This window comes from Pelophylax lessonae (assembly GCF_965119305.1).
Source record: "Pelophylax lessonae genome assembly, chromosome: 11".
NCBI classification, from domain to species: domain Eukaryota; kingdom Metazoa; phylum Chordata; class Amphibia; order Anura; family Ranidae; genus Pelophylax; species Pelophylax lessonae.
In genome coordinates this window covers 168,169,110-168,187,330 of record NC_138778.1, presented here as the reverse complement: position 1 = coordinate 168,187,330, position 18,221 = coordinate 168,169,110, and the positions used below count along the sequence as shown (strand labels likewise).

Here is an 18,221-nt window from a genome sequence, read left to right as displayed (position 1 = left end):
ACCATGTCTGAGATAGATGGTCAGAAGTTTGGGGTGCAAAAAGGCAAAGTGTTTTAGGGGATAGTGTTAGATGCAGCAGGGGTTTTTAGGGGACCCAAGGTGGGTGAAGCAGATCTAGAATGTCGCCATTCAGATCAGTTGCATGCATGCACCCCCATCCACTGCACAGTAGATTTCAAACTCTGAGACAGAAAGGCAATGCTAGAAGTCAATCAGGTATGCTGCATTTACTGATAGGGAACATGCTGATATTGAAAAATAGGGAGAGTCAGCAGAAGGATAAGCCAATGCTGTCTGCTTTTCCTACTCACAGTATAATCAAGGTGGGGTGGGAACGTGACCTAACTGTAGTTCATATCTGCAGTAGAGAAAACTGATGACACTAATGTGGCCTTGCTGTGTTACAGAGCTTTGTAAATCCAGAATGGCTTGGCCAAAGCACATGCCTATAGCATCTAAAATCAGCCATATACATACTATATAACTGGGTATTTCATTGTTTGCAGAGGTTTAGCTTTAAAAAAAATTAAATTCATATTAAAAGTATAATAAATGTAAACATATATTAAAAATTATTTAACAGATATAAGACAAAAACAAGTTGATCTGATTCCTAACAACATGTACCGATGGATGGACATTTCTAGAGTTAAATGCTATGGTCATGTCCCAAGCATCTATCATCCCAACATTAAGTCCACTGAAGATGTCCTTTGCTAAGAGGTACTGAATATATCCGTGAAAGTCACTAAATCGCTCTACATCAGGGCTAATATCCCTGGTGTTCTCAGTCTTTATGATAACTTTTGTATCTGGACTTCGTAAAAACAATCTCTCTATGGCCCTTCGTATGCTGAGAAGCCTTTTGATAAACATGGGCAAAGGAAAGGGCCGGAAGTGCTGTCCTACAGATAACACAACAATTGTGTTGGAGCCGCCACCAAGCCGGTCGATTTCATTGGTAACATAGGAGTGAGTTTTGACATTAAAAAAGCTCATAGTTACAAATGGATGTCCATGTTTCTTCCATTGAATGTAGATGCTGTTTTGCATGTCAAATGCCATGAAGGTCTTATGCCAACCAGCCATGTGGGTCTCATAAAATTTCAGATCTGTTAAAGAAAAAGATCAAAAAGCAAATGATTATGTATTTTAAATAAAAGCATATTTTTTTTTAAAATCCACCAAAATGACATAATTTTTTATTTATTGGTAGACACATTTCCAAACTTTCTTTTGAGAAAAAGTACCAAATCATTATAGAAAACCTTAAGGCCCCTTTCACACTTATGCAACGCAATTTTACCATGATTTTGCGGTGCGACTTTGTCGCGATTTTGACGCGATTTTGAAAGCAATGGCTATGGCTCAAAACGCAATCAAAGTGGCAAAGTAGTGCAGGAACTACTTTGAAGTCGGTGCGACTTCAAAATGCACTGATATGAATAGGGCTCATTGAAATTAATGGAAAACGACTTGTCATGCGATTTTGCGGTCCAAAATGGCGGGACAAGTCGCACTAGTGTGAAAGGGGCCTAAAGTGATTGTAAAGTCTTGTTTTTGTTTCGTTTTTTTCTTTTTAAATAACAAACATGTCTTTCCTGATCTGTGCAGGCTGGAGGGGAGTGACACAGCCTGTGACTGGCAGAAATCTGCCCACACCATGTTATTGCCAAAAAATAATAAAGATTTCCTTTAGAATATAGTTGTATGACAATTTAAAACAGTTTGTTGTATTGATATTATTAATATTTTTTTTTTGTTTGTACTCTGTATTCCAAAGGCTGTTTTTTTTTTTTTTTTAACATGTGACCAGCAGCAGAGGACTAGAAGATCCTCCTGCTTATGTTTCCCTGCAAACAGACTGGGAAAGATCTGGGTCATGTGACAGCTGCATATCGTATTAGAAAAAAGGTATTTCGATTGTTTTTATTAAAATCATTACAATGCCATCATCCACATACAGAAATAGAAGGGACAATATAAATTGAACAGTTTGTGTATAGTATCAGTGTAACCTCCAAAAGATTTTACCCCTTTCATAACCAGGGCATTTTTTTTTTATTCAGCACTGTTTTTTTTTTAATTTTTGTACTATTTAAACCCAACCCAATAAAATCTTTATAGTATAAAGAGCAAAAATTTTGAAAAAAAAAAACAAAACAAAACAATCTTTTTTACGTTCTGCTATAAAATAAAAACAATTTAAAAATCAAATTTCTTATTAAGTTTAGGCTAAAATGTATTTTGCTACAGGTCTTTGGTAAAAAAAAAAAAAAATCCAATACGTGTATATTGATTGGTTTGCGTGAAAGTTTTAGCGCCTACAAATTATGGTATGTATACTGACATTTTTTTTTTATTCATTTTTTTATACTACTAATGGTGGTGATCAGCAACCTATAATGGGACTGCGATAGTGCAGCGGGCAATCTGACAATAACTGGCACTGGGTGGGAACTGACTAACTGACACTGACATCACCAGCCACACTAATACAGTGACCAGTTATAATACTATAAACTGTCACTGTACTAATGACACCGGCTGACAATGACATTTAATGCTACCTTTAGAGGATGCTTTTTCTTGCAAGCATGGTCTGAAACTGACACTGACCTTAACAAGATTTACCCATTGGCATATGCAGCTTGCAAGCCTGCGACAGTAGGAGATTTTTTGGCTTTGCAAGAGCCAACATTAGCATCGGTCTTCTTGGGCAAGACAAGCCTCAGCCTCTCCTCTCTCCCTTCTCAGCCTCTCTGATGAAGGCACATGTGGCTTGACGTAACACGTAGGGAGAGAGGAGAGGCTGACATGAACCGGAAGTAATGCGAGAAGACGCTGGAATATTGAGGTTTTATTTGCAAAGCGTGATTTTAACATATTAAATGTGAGTGTATCAATTTTAAATAAATAAGCAAGTTGATGGTTTAATACTACACTATGGGAGCCTGTGCGTCTTTGTTTTTCTCGTCTGCATTGTGAGTTATGCAGAGTGGCCATAAGACATCTGGAATAATAATATAAGGAGCCATCTTACTCACACCGCACAGTAAGGAGGAGTAATCCGGAGAGGGATATCTGTGGATAAGAGATTCCAGTTTAAAGGAAATTAATGTAATATAGCGATAAAAGCCCAATTATGCGAAGCATACTAGCTCATTATGCCTTTGTCTTACAGGTTTTTTTGTTTTTGTTTTTTTTTTTTTTTCACAAGGTTTATAACCTCTTTAATTTGTGGTTAAGGTGAGAGTTCTGTGAGACTAAACACGTGGTGTGGTTACACAGTTTGGAATTAGAAGTTACTGCTGACATGTGAAGGGTTTAGCATGGAGTATTTCAATACAAGAACCAATTGCTGATAATTCATGGACTTTTAATTATAATCAGCACTTTATTGAAGTGTAGCAGTATTTCCAGGCATTGTGCCTGATATGGGTCTGCCATTGTTACCGGTAACACTTCCAACACATTTAAGTTGTGAACCCAGGTGTTAGAACTGAGACAATGACCATCCCGGCATCTTTGGTTTGTTTTTGTTTATTTTATAATAGGGATGGGAGAAGGGAATGAGTGGAATACTCCTCTGGCTCAACTAGGTTTAACTGGGACACTATACAGAAAAATGCCCGTTGCTGCTGTCTTGACGCCAGCTGAATGCTGACCAACGCTCCCTGGCGCTTGAAGATACTGTTATGCTGAACTTGTGCTAGAACTTTGACTTTAACACAATTGTTAACTCAGATCCAGGATGGTGATGCACTTGACTCCTGACACTCTGTTTAGCTCAAAAGTCCTGCGAACATTTCCCTCCAGCCCTTCACTGACTGAGGTAGCTCCTATAACTGCTTGTGCTGCTGCAACTCTTAAATTTGTACACTGTACCCTGACTCTTCAGGGCCCAACTGCTGGCGCCCCCTCTAACACTTCAGGGTCCTCTGACTAGACACCCCCTTTAACACTTCAGGGTCCTCTGAGTAGGCACCCCCTCTAACACTTCATGGTCCTCTGACTAGGCACCCCCTTTACCGCTAGCCGACTCCTGGATCCCTGGGACCTTCACCGGAGTGGTCCCCTCTACACTAGGCAGACCCCCAGGGGCAGTTCACGATACTCACGACCTTGGAGGGCTTTCCTGGAACTGAACCCCTCTTCCTCCGCTGGTCCTCGGCACACCGGATCCCCTCTGCAGCTCAGCTCAGCACTCTCTGGATTCTCAGGCAGCCACCCAAGACACCCGATCCTTCTGACAAGAGGAGAGACAGCTGTACTCTCCCTCCTGGGCCTCTGCTTCCCGCCAAAGACGCTGCGTCATGTGTTCCCCTCAAACTTATACCCACTCCAAGAATCCTCTGCGGCATAATCTGCCTTCTGGAGTAGATACAGGCCTGAATGTGTCTCTGATTGGGTTTCCTCCACCGCCCAATGAGAACCCTCTCATGGAGCCAGTGGGGAGACTCCCCTCTCAGCAGACACACCTGGGAAACATGACAGCCCAGCTGAAATCATGGCCCTGCTGTTAAGCAGCCAAGGCCCAATATATATATATTTTACCTAACACTTACCTTGTAGGGTGCTACAGAAGTATAAGGGATCACAATTAAGAAGGGAAGCACTGTAATGAGCAATTTATTATTAATCACTGTACATTACCATGTTTGTTTGATTATCTTTGGAAACATATGCTTTTAGATATATTGTGTTTGTCATAGAAAGGAGTGCAGCACTTTATCTAAATGATTGTAACATGGATACTTACTCTTCATGACACTTGGGAAGAACTCTATCCATTGGCGAATTGTTGAATCACCCATCAAATATATCATTTTGCCAGCCAAACATTTATTTATATTCAACAAGGGCTCAAAGGAAGAAAGACTGCAATGTAAGGGAAACCATTGGTTGTTCAGGAAATAACCGCTAGGGAAGGGAAGAGAGGTCCCAATTTGGCATTTTGAAGTCACATTTATAGAAGTTTCTGAAAAAAGAATTACATTAACACAATATGTTTTTTATTTGTTAAGTTCAAAAAGTCCTCTGATAGATTCTGATTGCTCCCCATTGGTCAGAGTTCTCTATACTTCCTGCTCCAAAGACACAACAAGAAGTGAGTGGACATCTCCCTGAAGTGAGGCGCAGTGGTGTAGCATGGGTTGTCAGCACCCGGGGTAAGGCAAGTAATTTGCATCCCCTAACTCATGGACTTTTAGCTCAGATCTGGTCACATGATCCCCTGTGTCAGTCAGTGGTGGATGCAGGGGAGAGGAGAGAGTGCTTGACAATGGTCGGTAAAGCCTGGAGCGGTGAAATCACCTATAGTTTTCAAAGTCCCATCTGTTGTTGGTGCTTGTATGGTCACATACCTCAGACCCCCACAACCACCACCCAGGGTTGTCAGGAAGGAGACCCTTGTTCCCACCAACAGAGCCCGCCCTGCCCCAAAGCATCTCTCCCCATGTTAAGGGCATGTGGCCTGGTATTGTTCAGGAGGAGGGGCACTCGCTGCCCCCCCCCCTTTCCTGGCCTGCCACCAGGCTCCATGCTCAGATAAGGGTCTGGTATGGATTTTGGGGGGGACCCCACGCCATTTTTTTTGCAGTGGGGTTCCCCTTAAAATCCACACAAGACCAAAAGGTCCTAGCATAGACTGGGGAGGGGGGACCCCACGCCGTTTTTTTTCTTTATTTTTTTAAATTGTCGGGCTGGCGATTGCAACTGTGTGTCAATTTAAATGTGAGAGAGAGGACTGAGAGAGGGAAGGAGGAAGAGGTGTTGTACCTCTGTAGAGTTGCAGATATATATCAGGATGTTTTGAGCTCCTCCTCCTCACATTACAAAGCCATTCAGACCCATGTGATCTCACCTATACTGGGAGTGGGACTGATACACCATGCTTCCAAGTTCCACCACCAACCTCACACTAAATGCTCTTCCTCCATAGACATTCTGGAATTTGTAGTCCCACAGACTCCCCTCTACAATAGGGCAATCCCTTTCAGTCCTGCCACATCTTCCTGCAGGTCCTGTTCTCCTGTATCAGCACTTTATGTGATGTGTCAGGTAGAGATGAGTGCTGGGTGCAGGAGTGAATTGGGCAGCCCGCGGCAGCGCGGAATAGTTATAGGAACCATGCCCCTTATCTGTGCCCATCCCTCCACCCGTTAAAAGCCGGGGTGAGGGACAGACTCAGATACAGGGCATGGTTTCCGTAATTGTTCCCCACTGTACAGATCCCCCTCACTGTTCAGTGCAGGCAGTGGAAGTACTGTCAATAAAGTCTTGCAGTTGGTTTGGGGCATCAGACCCAAGGACGGCGCGGCCACAGGTCTAATCCCCCCCCCCCCCCCAAAATGTTGTGCCCAGGGCAAATATACCAACCCCCCCCCCATGCTATTCCACTGGTGAGGGGATATGATCTTTGACATTTATTTGTTCTCATCTACTCTTGTTCTGGTGGCAACTGTACAACAAGGACAAATAGAGAAGGGAAAGCTCTCCGTTGGGAACTCAGATATCAATAAAAAATGAACAGGACCCTAACCCTTCCTATTTCTTAACCCTTCCCTTTAATATAAGCTACCACTTGCAAGGAGCAGATAAGCCACTGCTATACATGTTCACTTCTGTGGCTATACTGCTTTTCTCTGAATAGCCTTGTAGTGCTGAACAACGGTAGTTGAATGATACAGAGTCAAGAAACTCTAAACCCACTCTCTGCTCTGCCCGTATGGATCTTCCCTTAGAGAAAGTTATAATGCTAATGAAAAGACAGGTAAAGGTTGTAGCCTTTTCCCCACACTATCCTAAACAGAAATACAATAACTTTGGTGGGAGTTCCATTTTAAGATATGTTGAAGGAGTGGTTAGTTAGCTGCCTACGTGTGGTTGGTTGTATTGTGTGTTCCCGCTAAGGGCATAACCACAAGTGCTGCAGAGCAACCAATTGACTGTGCTAACAAAAACCCTGTTTTTATTACTTCTCTTGCACCTTATTGGGTGATTCAAAGTTAACACCTCACCTTATTTACTAACATACACTTTGCAATGTGCAATTGCAATTTACTTACTGATTTTAGTAAAAGAACCCCAAAACGTCTGCCCACATACGTGTAAAGCTGGCAACAGATATTGTATCTGACTGTACAATCTACTTTTTATTTACCAACAATAAAAATAAAATAAAAATTTAGACTTACTTGGGCATTTTAAAACATTAATACTTCCAACTTGTTTGGGAATTTCTATGCCAATTTTGGACCTTTAAATATAGATAATGAAAAAACAAGAAATACATTTACTATTTCAGTTGTGCTGATATACTTTATTTGTATGTTTATGTGATCCCCCCCAAAAAAAGTTTATCTAAACCCAGGTAGAAAACATGTAATATATTGCAGCTTGCTGGTCCTTATACTGTATGTGGTGGCTGCATTAATTTCCCTTTTTATTATTTTATTTTTCACCTGGTAAACCTGCCAGTAACAAATTTCCTGTCCTAGGGGGAAAAAGCTCATTCACTGCACTGTATCTATTGTCAACCTAGGCTGCTCTCATGATACAGACTACAGACACCCCCTTATCTCCATTACAAAGTGGAGGGGTCTTGTAGTTTACAGAAGAGAATCGCTAATGAGATTTCTATTCAGTGCACAGGAATTTATAAGCACAAGAGATTTCTAGCAGGGTCATCAAGTATAATCTGAAAATGCCAAAAATGTTTTTAGGCTAAAAAAAGAAAAATAATGTTGCCAGCAGATCTGAAGACTGGTAAACCGTACTTTATTCCTTTTTTGTTCTTGGATGTGGATGTTAAAGAACAGGTTAAGTTTAAAAATAAATCTTTTCATCTCTACTCCCGAGTCCCCCAAGCAGTGGCAGACCTACACGTTTGTATAAAATTAGCCAGCCACACAACCTCTGTAGGGCCTGGGGCAGAGGGAGGCCCAGTCAGGACCAGCAGGGGTAAGTTGTCTCCCTTAACCACTTTAGCTCCAGAAGGATTTGCCCCCTTCCTGACCAGGCCCAATTTTGCGATTCGGCACTGCGTTATTTTAACGGATAATTGCGCGTACCGCAAATTAAATTTACATCCTTTTTTTCCCCACAAATAGAGCTTTCTTTTGGTGGTATTTGGTGGTATTTGATAACCTGTGCAATTTTTAATTTTTGCACTATAAACAAAATAAAGAGCGACAATTTTGAAAAAAAAAAAAAAAAATATATATTTTTCACATTCTGCTGTATGACATTCCCAAAAAAAAAAAATGTAAATTTTTTTTTAACATTTTAGACCAATTTATTTTCTGCTAAATATTTTTGGTAAAAAAAATCGCAATAAGCGGACCCCTAACTGACATTTTTGACACTTTTTGGGGGACCAGTGACATTACTACAGTAATCAGTGCTAAAAATATGCACTGTTACTGTAATAATGACACTGGCAGGGAAGCGGTTAATACTGTGGGTGATCAAGAGGTTAAATGTATGCCTCATGCTTACTGACGTCGGGGGGTTCTATGACAGACACAGAGATCGAAGTTTAAGCTATGCTGAATCTGCTGATCTCTTCCTGTCTGTCACTGAGAAGATCCGCCTGCTTTGTTTACATAAGCAGGCGGGTCTTCTCACCGTTTCCCCGATGATCAGGGGAGGAAGGCAGACATCGGAGCCGCTCCTCCCCCGGCCCGACTCCCGCTGTGTCCGAACACGGTGCGCCCCCGGAATCACTAGCAGGCCAGTGACGTAGGTCTATGTCGCTGGACCCAGGGGAGCCGCACCGCCGCAGTAATTTTACTGTTGGCGGCCAGCAAGCGGTTAAACTGCATTCACACTTTTGCGTAGTGGGAACAATTGAGTGATCTGCACTTGATTTAGAATGTCACACGTAGGGCACATTGTGGGCTGGTCCATGCTCGTTTGTTACCCGAAAATAAGCTTATGCTTCTTTTTTGGGCGGCAAGTGTAGCGCTTTTTGAAAACTCATGTTTTGCCGCGGTCACATTGTACAATGATTACGGCAGAATAGCAGTCCGTTTGGGTTGCCATTAAAGAATAATTGCACCCAAAAGTACGTCACATGTTCTGCGTTATTGGGGTTGGGAAGGGGTAGGAAGAATACATTCTAAAATGAACATGTTCTTTAGGCCCCGTTTTTGTTTGTGCTGCCTATCTACTGGCCATTCTTTTCCACAAATGTCTGTATTCCCTGCATGCTTTGCAGTTTCTCCTCAATTTCTAAGGACTACATATACCATTATACCTTGCTACCTGCAAGCTGATTTTCTAGACTGACTCCTAAAACTCCTTCTCTCAGCAGTGTCAGGGGAAGGTCACCCAGTGCCCAGGATGAAGATAGGAAACTGCATCCCTCCCTACTCCCCACTCCCCCGCTGGGCTAAGAAGGAAAAGGGGATGGACCCATAGCAGCCATGCCGTAATGTATGTAATTTTAGCGCCCCAGTAGGCTACTAGAGTTTAAATTTTCGGGGGGTTTTTTTGCCTCACTGTAGTCAGAGCCGGTGTGAAGCACTTCTGCTCACATGAACGGTTCAGCCACGCCCCAGATCTAACCTATTTACACTTTGCCTCACTGTAGTCAAGGAGAGCAATGGTTATTTGATAATGTCTGTTGTGGGTCCTGTTGGTGCAGGCTCTGTTACTTTCCCCTGCATCCCACTGAACGATAAGATATAGTGGATGGAAGAACCCAAACCCTGGCCTGCATATTAACACTTCTCCAGCCAATCCCTGGTCAGGGGAATGAGTGACCAGCAAGGGGCTACGAGAGATATAAATAGGCTAGGATCCAGAAAAGAGGGCCTTTTGTTCCTGGAGGAGTAAGACCCAGCCTGAGGGCTTTGGCATCCCTGGGAGTCTACCTGCAGCTGAAGGAATCCTCTTTGGTGTCTTGACTTCTGCTTTGGCTGGGGCACCCCTGACCTAGCCACCTGAATATTCCAGAGAGCTTATCTAAAGATCCAGGAAACAGGCAAATCTAGTAAGAAACAGACTGATACTACAGGGGGCTACACAGTATTCAGGAAACAGTAAACACCAAACTCCCAGAGAGTTTCTTTAACTTGATTTGGTAGACCTTGTTCTTTGTACATCCAGAACTATACTCCTGTTCAAAAGTCCCTGTTTAGTAGCAACCCAAGGTTTGGTTCAACCAGGACTCCTTTATCCGGGGCTCTCTGGTTCTTTGGACTTCACCAAATGTGGAGCTGTTGATCTTCCATCATTGCCACCTGGTATGGTTATTGGAAATAGCTGGCTTCTGTTACTATTATTTTATTGCTTTTAAAACTTTATGCTTTTGAAGCTAATAGACATGTGCAGAATGGAAAAATTAGTTTAGTTTTGGATAGATTTTGTTTTGTTGATTCATTTCGGAATTCGTTTAGTTTTGTTTTCTTATAATTTTGTTTTGTTTATTAATTTTTGGAACAATTTGAATTCGGATTGGTGGAAAAATTATCGACCAGTTTGAATTCTGTGTGAAAAATATCTATTTAAGCAGCGGGTCGGGAAGCTGACTGCTGCTCCTTAACAACCGATAATTAATAAGCTGTCAGAGGACTTCCCCCCTGACAGCTGAAATTTAAACAAAACAATGGTGGCAATAGAAAATTCCGAAAAAAAAAGTGCATGGGGTACCTCCCAATCCATACCGTGCCCTTATCCGAGCTTGCAGCCCAACTGGTCAGGAAAGGGGTGGGGCGAGCGAGCACCCCCTCCTCCTGAACCATACCAGGCCACATACCCTCGACATGGTGTGGGTGTTAATGGGGACAAGGGCCTCTTCCCCACAACCCTGGGTGGTGGTTGTGAGGGTCTGCGGGTGGGGGCTTATCGTAATCTGGAAACCCTTCTTTAACAAGGGGGCCCCCAGATCCCGGCCCCCACCCCTATGTGAATAAGTATGGGGTACATATAACCCCTACCCATTCACTAAAAAAGTGTACAAAGGTAATAAAGACAGTACATGAGTTTTTGGCTATTGCTTTATTAAAAAATAAAAAACAATGTCCCCCGATGTAGATCCCTCTCACGCCACCCACCGCACCACTGGACCCGAAAAAAAAAACCTTTGGTCTCGTTGAAGGCTCCCTGCTGACTGTCTGCTCCTCCATTTGACATTTCTTAAATAGGTAAGGGGGGGAGTCACCCCATGACGTCAGCGAGCAACACTGCCTCCTTGTGACATCCTCAACCCAGTAGGCCCTGATTGGGGACGTGACAAAGGGCGGGGTCCTCCGCTAATGCCATCGATTGACTCCACCCCTTATTTGTTTAAGAAATGTCAGATGGAGGAGCAGACAGTTGGTGGAGACTCTTCAAAGAGACCAGACATTCTTTTCCCTTTGTTCAGGTCCAGGAGCACTGCGGCAGTGTGAGATAGATCTACATTGGGGTATTGTTTTTTATTTTTGAAAAAAGGAATTGTCAAAAGCTCTTTTACTTGTGTACTGTCTTTATTCACTTTGTACACTTTTTTGGTGAATGGGTACTCCATATTCCCCCCCTGCCCCAAAGCATCCCCCCATGTTGAGGGCATGTGGCCTGGTATTGTTTAGGAGGAGGGGCTCACTTGTCCCCCTCATTATTTATCCTGCCGGGCTGCATGCTGGGATAAGGGACTGGTATGGATTTTGGGGGGGGGGGGGGCCACACCGTTTTTTCTTTTGGCATGGGATTCCCTTAACAATCAATACCAGACCCAAAGGGAGTGGTATGGATGGGGGAACCCCATGGCATTTTTGTTTTTCGGAATTTTATAATGCCGGTATTCTTTTGTTTACATTTACAAAAAGTGTAGCTGCTGACTTTTAATAAACAGCCACTCACCTGTCCTGCCTTTTCACCCTGTGTCTTCCCTCGGTGGCACCGGCAACTTCACTATGGGCACCCGGCTGTGACAGCTTGCGGCTTCACAGCTGGGTGCCCACTACGCATGCGCAAGCGGCGCTGCATTGTCCTCTGTGACTGGTCCTGAAGTCTTCCCAGAAGACTTCGGGAAGGAGAACTTCTGCTTCCAATCGTCTAAAATGACCGAAACAGAAGTGGGAGTGGGTACCTGTCAAAATTGGGTAGCCGCTCCCCCCCTTTTCATAAACAGGAGGAGAAGGAGGCATTAAATGGGAATCCCCTTTTGGGTGGAGCTCTGCTTTAAGAAGGCGGCTGCCGGCTTCCCGGCCCACAACCTAAGCCTAACAACCAGCTATTCTTCACACAGAATTTGAGTCAGTTAATCATTTTTCAAAGGATCCGAAGGCAAATTGTTCTGAAAATTTGGAATTTGATAAAAAACAAATAAACAAAACTAATTTTAACGAATTTCAACAAAATCCGTTACTATTTCATTTGGATTCTTTCACCAAAAATGTATCTGAATTTGTATCCGTAATGAAACAAATTGCACGTCTAGAAGCTAAATAAATTACTTTATACCTCCTACAAGGGCATCTTGCTATTCACTCTTTGTGGAACTGTATTAAACGTAGCTACATGTATAGGTCGTGAGCGCTGTCAATCTGGTACGTTTGCCCTGTTTAGTACCAGTTTACTTTTACTTTAAAGGGGGGTGCCTTCATCCTAAAGGAATAGTTGTCATTGTAACTTTGATATTTTGGGCAAGCGTGCATGTTTTGTTTTTTATTTATTGTCTTTATGAGTTGATTGTTATCACATTATCTATTATTTGAGAATTCTGCTGGCTGTTAATGGTAGCGTCACATTTTTTTTTCTCTTGATTTATTCATTGTTTGTCGGGACACAATTTTGAGTGTTGACAGCTTCCTGGATTGTTGAAGATGTATATTTCTTTGGATTACTCGCTTGGTTAGCGTATAAGTGGTCTCATCTTAGTTATCCATTCGGGAGGAGCTGATCACCAGGTGAAAACAGAAAGGGAAAAAAGTCTAAAAAATGAAAACCAATGTAGCCCCCACATCTAATGATTGGTAAGCTGCAATATATTACATTTTTGGCTGTGGGTTTAATGCTACTTTCAGTCTAAAAAAATAATTATATGCTGGACATAAATATGGGCTCTACTGATTATAATATATTTAAATAAACATTGATTCACTTAGATTGATTAATTGGATTCACTGACATATTTACAGTAACTACATGAATATTTTATGGGTATTACATACTATATTGTTATATAGATTTTTTTTTTTTTTAACAAATACTACTAAGTAATATTTATGCAAGATATTTATGCTATTTTTTACCTTTCATTGTTTTTGTGCACAGTAGTCCCAAAGAAGGTGGAGTCTTTAACCCCCGACCCCACCCCCCGCAAAACTCTTTGGCTGTATTTGATGCTCGTAAGCAAAAAATAATTACAAAAAGACCCTAAGCCAAGAGTTTAGTGTCTGCTTGTAAGCAGGTAGAGTTTTATGCTGTCCCACCCAGGAAGGTTATTGTGAATTGTGTTTCCAGGTTCTTTCTTGGATAGCTTTTTTGAGTCCGACCCACTAGTTATGTGTATTATAAAAGGGACAAGGACCTGAGAAAACGGTCACTGCAGAGTGCCTGTTAGGGAACATCTGGCTTCAAGAGCCTTCTACAGCATGGGGGATTGCTGGGACCTGCAGTCTGTCTTGAAGATGTCAATCCTGGATACTACTATCATGCACTCAACCAGTCATGAACTCTATCCTGTGCAGGTATGCTGGGGCAGCCACAAGCCTGAGTTAGGGATTGGTTTAGGGAAAGATTGTTGCTTTTGTTCTACTGTCATGTCACATTATTTGAATACAACTCTTGAAACTTTGTCTTTGCCTGGTTACTCAAGGGGTGTAAAGCAAGTAACCGGTACACATAGCCTGTTGCTCGGGTCTGCTAGGCACATTGGGGTATGAAGACAACAGTGTAAGTGTTAATACATTGTAAAACATACAAGTGGTTACAAAAGGGAACAAAAGTTTATCTAGCAGCCATGTGACAGGTGGGATAGCCTCTTGCAGGAGAAGTTGTTGTTGGCACTCTTTCAGCACTACAGAGGTATTCAGCCTGCACGGAAGTGTCAGAGTTAAGTGAATGCACGCATGAAGTCCATGCTAGGTGCATAGTGGGACCACATTTCATTACTAACAGTGCGGTAGCAGAGATACGCTGGACAGGTGTAGAGGGCATTGACTCAGCATGTCCCTCCTAAATGCATCGGTGACCTTGTTGGTGTATGTTAACATCAAGAGGGTTTATTAGAGATCAGTCGTCTGTGCAAGTAAAAGTTCTGTACCCTATGTATAAGGCAGTGACCCTATCCAAAGTGCCTAGCGTAGCCCAGAAAAACCCACTCCCTAGTAATCCTCCTATGTGTCCCTTACTTAGTGCCCAATGAGGAGGGGAACGTGAAAGACATGACAACCACCCCATCACCCTACCCCTTACATGCTGAGCACTATTTTTGTGATGATCAGAGAGGTAGAAGCCTCAGACCAGAACAAGGTCCACATTCACTATACCTTCATCACAGGCAATATTTTAGAGTTGTCAAAGAAACAACAGGTTGGCTGGGCTCACTGCTCGCAGGGGAAGAGAAATCACATTGGTTGATGCAGCAATTTATTTTAACGCAATGTTGTGAGAGAACGGCAAACTTTGCAGCCACAGCCACACTAGACTTGACACTAGTGATGTTCACACCAGAACATCTCAAACAGGGAAAAAGTTCTAGCGATAGTAGCGAACCTGTGAACTCTATTAAAGACTATGGGACACGAACATGAAAAATCAAAAGTCCTAATTTTATAGGCTTATATGCAAGTTATTGCCATAAAAAGCATATGGGGACCTGGGTACTGCCGTGGGGGACATGTATCAATGGAAAAAAAAAATGTTATAACGATCATTTTTACAGGAGCAGCAATTTTAATGATGCTTAAAGTGATGGTTCCCTTAATGTGCCTGTAAAGTGGCGCATCTGTATGATGTATAGAGCCTGCTGCAGCAATGCTGACATTTCTAAAGAAAAAAATGTAATTTAAAATTGCTTGCGGCTATAATGTATTGCTGGCTCCCGGCAATACAGATATAAAAAAAATGAAAACAACGGCGTAGGGTTCCCCCAGTCCATACCAGGCCCTTTGGCTCTGGTATGGATTTTAAGGGTAACCCCATGCCAATTTTTTTTTTTTTAAATGGTGTGGGGTCCCCCCAAGTCCATATCAGACCACCCTTATCCGAGTACGCAGCCTGCCAGGTCAGGAAAGGGTGGCAACATGCATTCAACATGGGGGGATGGGTGCTTTGGGGCAGGGGGGCTCTGCCACCCCCACCCCAAAGCCCCTTGTCCCCATGTTGATGGGGACAAGGGCCTCTTCCCGACAACCCTGGGCTGTGGTTTTCAGGGTCTGCAGGTGGGGGGCTTATCAGAATCCCAACCTCCCCCCCATGTGAATGGGTATCAGGTACATCGTACCCCTACCCATTCACCAAAAAAGTATAAAAAAGTAAAAACCACAAAACACAGTTTTTGACAAGTCCTTTATTAAAAAGAAAAAAAATAATGTCCCTGGATGTAAATCAATCGTCAGTCACGATGCCAGCCGGACCTGAAAAATAGAAAAAAACTTCAAAAACACCAGAGGCTACCTGCCATATGCCGGATCTTCAGCTTTGACAGTTCTTTTAATTCCAGATTCTGAAAAGCCCCCCCCCCACCCGCAGACTCCCCACAACCACAGCCCAGGGTTGTCAGGAAGAGGCACCATAAATCACCCTCCCATGTTGAGGGCAAGCGGCCTGGTACGGTTCAGGAGGGGGGGAGGCGCGCTCGCTTGTCCCCCCTTTTCCTGGCCTGCATGCCCAGATAAGGGTCTGATATGGATTTTGGGGGGGACCCGACGTAGTTTTTTTCTAAATTTTGCCATGGAGTTACTGTTAAAATCTGTACCAGAGCCAAAGGGCCTGGTATAAATTTTGGGGGGACCCCACGCTGTTTTTTTAAAAAATTTGGCATGGAGTTTGACTTAAAATCTATACCAGACCCAAAGGGCCTGGTACAGATTTTGGGGGGACCCCACCCCATTTTTTTTTTAATTCTGTCATAGGGTTCCCCTTAACCACTTAAGTACAGGGCACTTTCACCCCCTTCCTGCCCATACCAATTTTCAGCTTTCAGTACTCATTGGCTTCTATGGGAAATATTGGTCAGCTTGACATGGCACTGCTCTCTGTCTTTAACCAGTTCTGGCCCGGAAGGATTTGCCCCCTTAATGACCAGGCCCTATTTTGCGATTCGGCACTGCATTATTTTATTGGACAATTGTGCGGTCGTGCGACGCTGTACCCAAACAAAATGTAAGTCCTTTTTTTCCCCACAAATAGAGCTTTCTCTTGGTGGTATTTGATCACCTGTGCGATTTTTATTTTTTGCGTTATAAACTAAAAAAGAGCGTAAATTTTGAAAAAAAAAAAACAATATTTTTCACTTTCTGCTACAATATATAACATTCCCAAAAAAAATTTAAAAATCTAAATTTTTTAACATTTAATGCCAATTTTATTTCTGCTACATATTTTCGGTAAAAAAAATCACAATAAGCGTATTTTGATTGATTTGCAAAAAGGTTATCGCATCTACTAACTACGGGAAAGATTTATTGTTTTTTTTTTTCCAAATTTGAATCGTTTGGAAAGTTTGGGATTTGATAGATAATGAACATACACAACAAAATTAAATACATTTCAATGAAATTCCTTACTCTTTCATTCAGAAATTTGGATACATCCAAATCTCCGAATAACCAAAAATTTGTCCGAATTTATATTCGGACTGAAATGAATTTCACATGTCTACTGCTGAGCACACAGGGCCTCAATAGGGATTGATGGATGCACTTCCTATTGACTTCAGGGTCCTCAGACACCTTATCTTATCTTCACCTGTCTTATACAGGGAGTGGTAGAAATGTCTGTTTTTTCACCCGTTACAGGTGTTTCCCTACCAGGGCTCCAGCTTGCTTCTCCTTTCATCCTTTGGGATTTTTTACTAATGCGTGGTCCCTTTGCCACAGTGGTATCAGGTCAGAGCCAGAGCAGTTTCCTCGGCCACATCTCGATGGCGCTCAAGAACTAGAAGGCTCAAGAACTAGCTGTTGAGCCTTCTTCAGCCATTCCCATTGCTCTTGTACCCATTCATTGGCGGTTCAGGGGGTGATTTGTTCAGGAGTGTGTGGAATTAAATCCACAGGAAGCTACCCAAACATTAGGAAAAATGGTATGAGCCCCTTGGCCCTGCGTACAGTATTATTGTTGGCCAATACGACATCCACCACATGTTGGTTCCAACAGTCTTGGTGCCCATGTTTCAGCATTCCTAGAATTGTGAGTTTAAAGCTCTCACAGACCCTATTGTCCTGCAGATAGTACAGGGGAGTGTGTAATTTACAGATTCTGCTTAAACGACTCAAAGGCAGGTCCTTGGTCCGATAGAATGTGATTGGGACATCCGTAGGGCTGGACCACATGACTCCAGAATAGCCTAGCTGTGGTTACTAGTGTTGAGCGAACACGGACTGTATTATTCGTGTTCGTACCGAATAATTGGATTTTTTGTACCCGAACACGGACACGGACACTTTACTGTATGTTCGGGTAAAAATCCGTGTTCGGTCGTTTTATTTCCGGGTTTTGCATGCTTTGGCGCTCTTTTCATGGCGGGCTTTCAACAGCCAATCAACAATCGTTTAACTGGTGTGCCTTAAGCCATCCCAGCCATGCCTGCAAATGTCTCAGTAGCTGTGATTGGCCGTCTGAAGCATGTGACCAAGTCTTTATAAGTTCGAGGCAGCCGCAGCGGCGTCATTATGCTGCTTAGATTCAGGGACAGAGCACACATCAACGTGCTGGCTGCTGATTAGGGAAAGATAGGCAGGAAAAAACCATTTGTGTCCGGATAGAATTGAGGGACAGGTCGGAGTGTTTAGGCAGGGCGAGTTGTAGGCATTTTAGGGATAGAGTCTGCTGAATTATATAGGGTCAGTGTCTTCTACAAACTACAATCGATATTGCTGTGTGGGGGGTGGGGTGAATCTGCACTCAATCCTGATCTACGATCTCTTCTCAATCCTGTTAGGGACAGAGTCTGCTGAATTTTAGGGAAACTGTGTTCTACAAACTACAATCGATATTGCTGTGTGGGGGGTGGGGTGAATCTGCACTCAATCCTGATCTACGATCTCTTCTCAATCCTGTTAGGG

The 18,221-nt window shown here is 42.8% G+C and overlaps 1 protein-coding gene across 1 annotated transcript in view; it reads right to left on the bottom strand.

The window, feature by feature from the left end:
- Positions 1-576: 576 nt before the first annotated feature.
- Positions 577-18,221, bottom strand: part of LOC309566430 (NXPE family member 1-like) — a gene marked incomplete at both ends in the record, with an annotated part of 43,584 nt that continues 25,939 nt past the window's right edge. The window contains 3 exons of the mRNA XM_082271572.1: positions 577-1,112; positions 4,763-4,981; positions 7,200-7,261. Of these exons, the coding sequence (XP_082127698.1) occupies positions 577-1,112; positions 4,763-4,981; positions 7,200-7,261 (817 nt within the window). The remainder of the gene's footprint in view (positions 1,113-4,762; positions 4,982-7,199; positions 7,262-18,221) is intronic.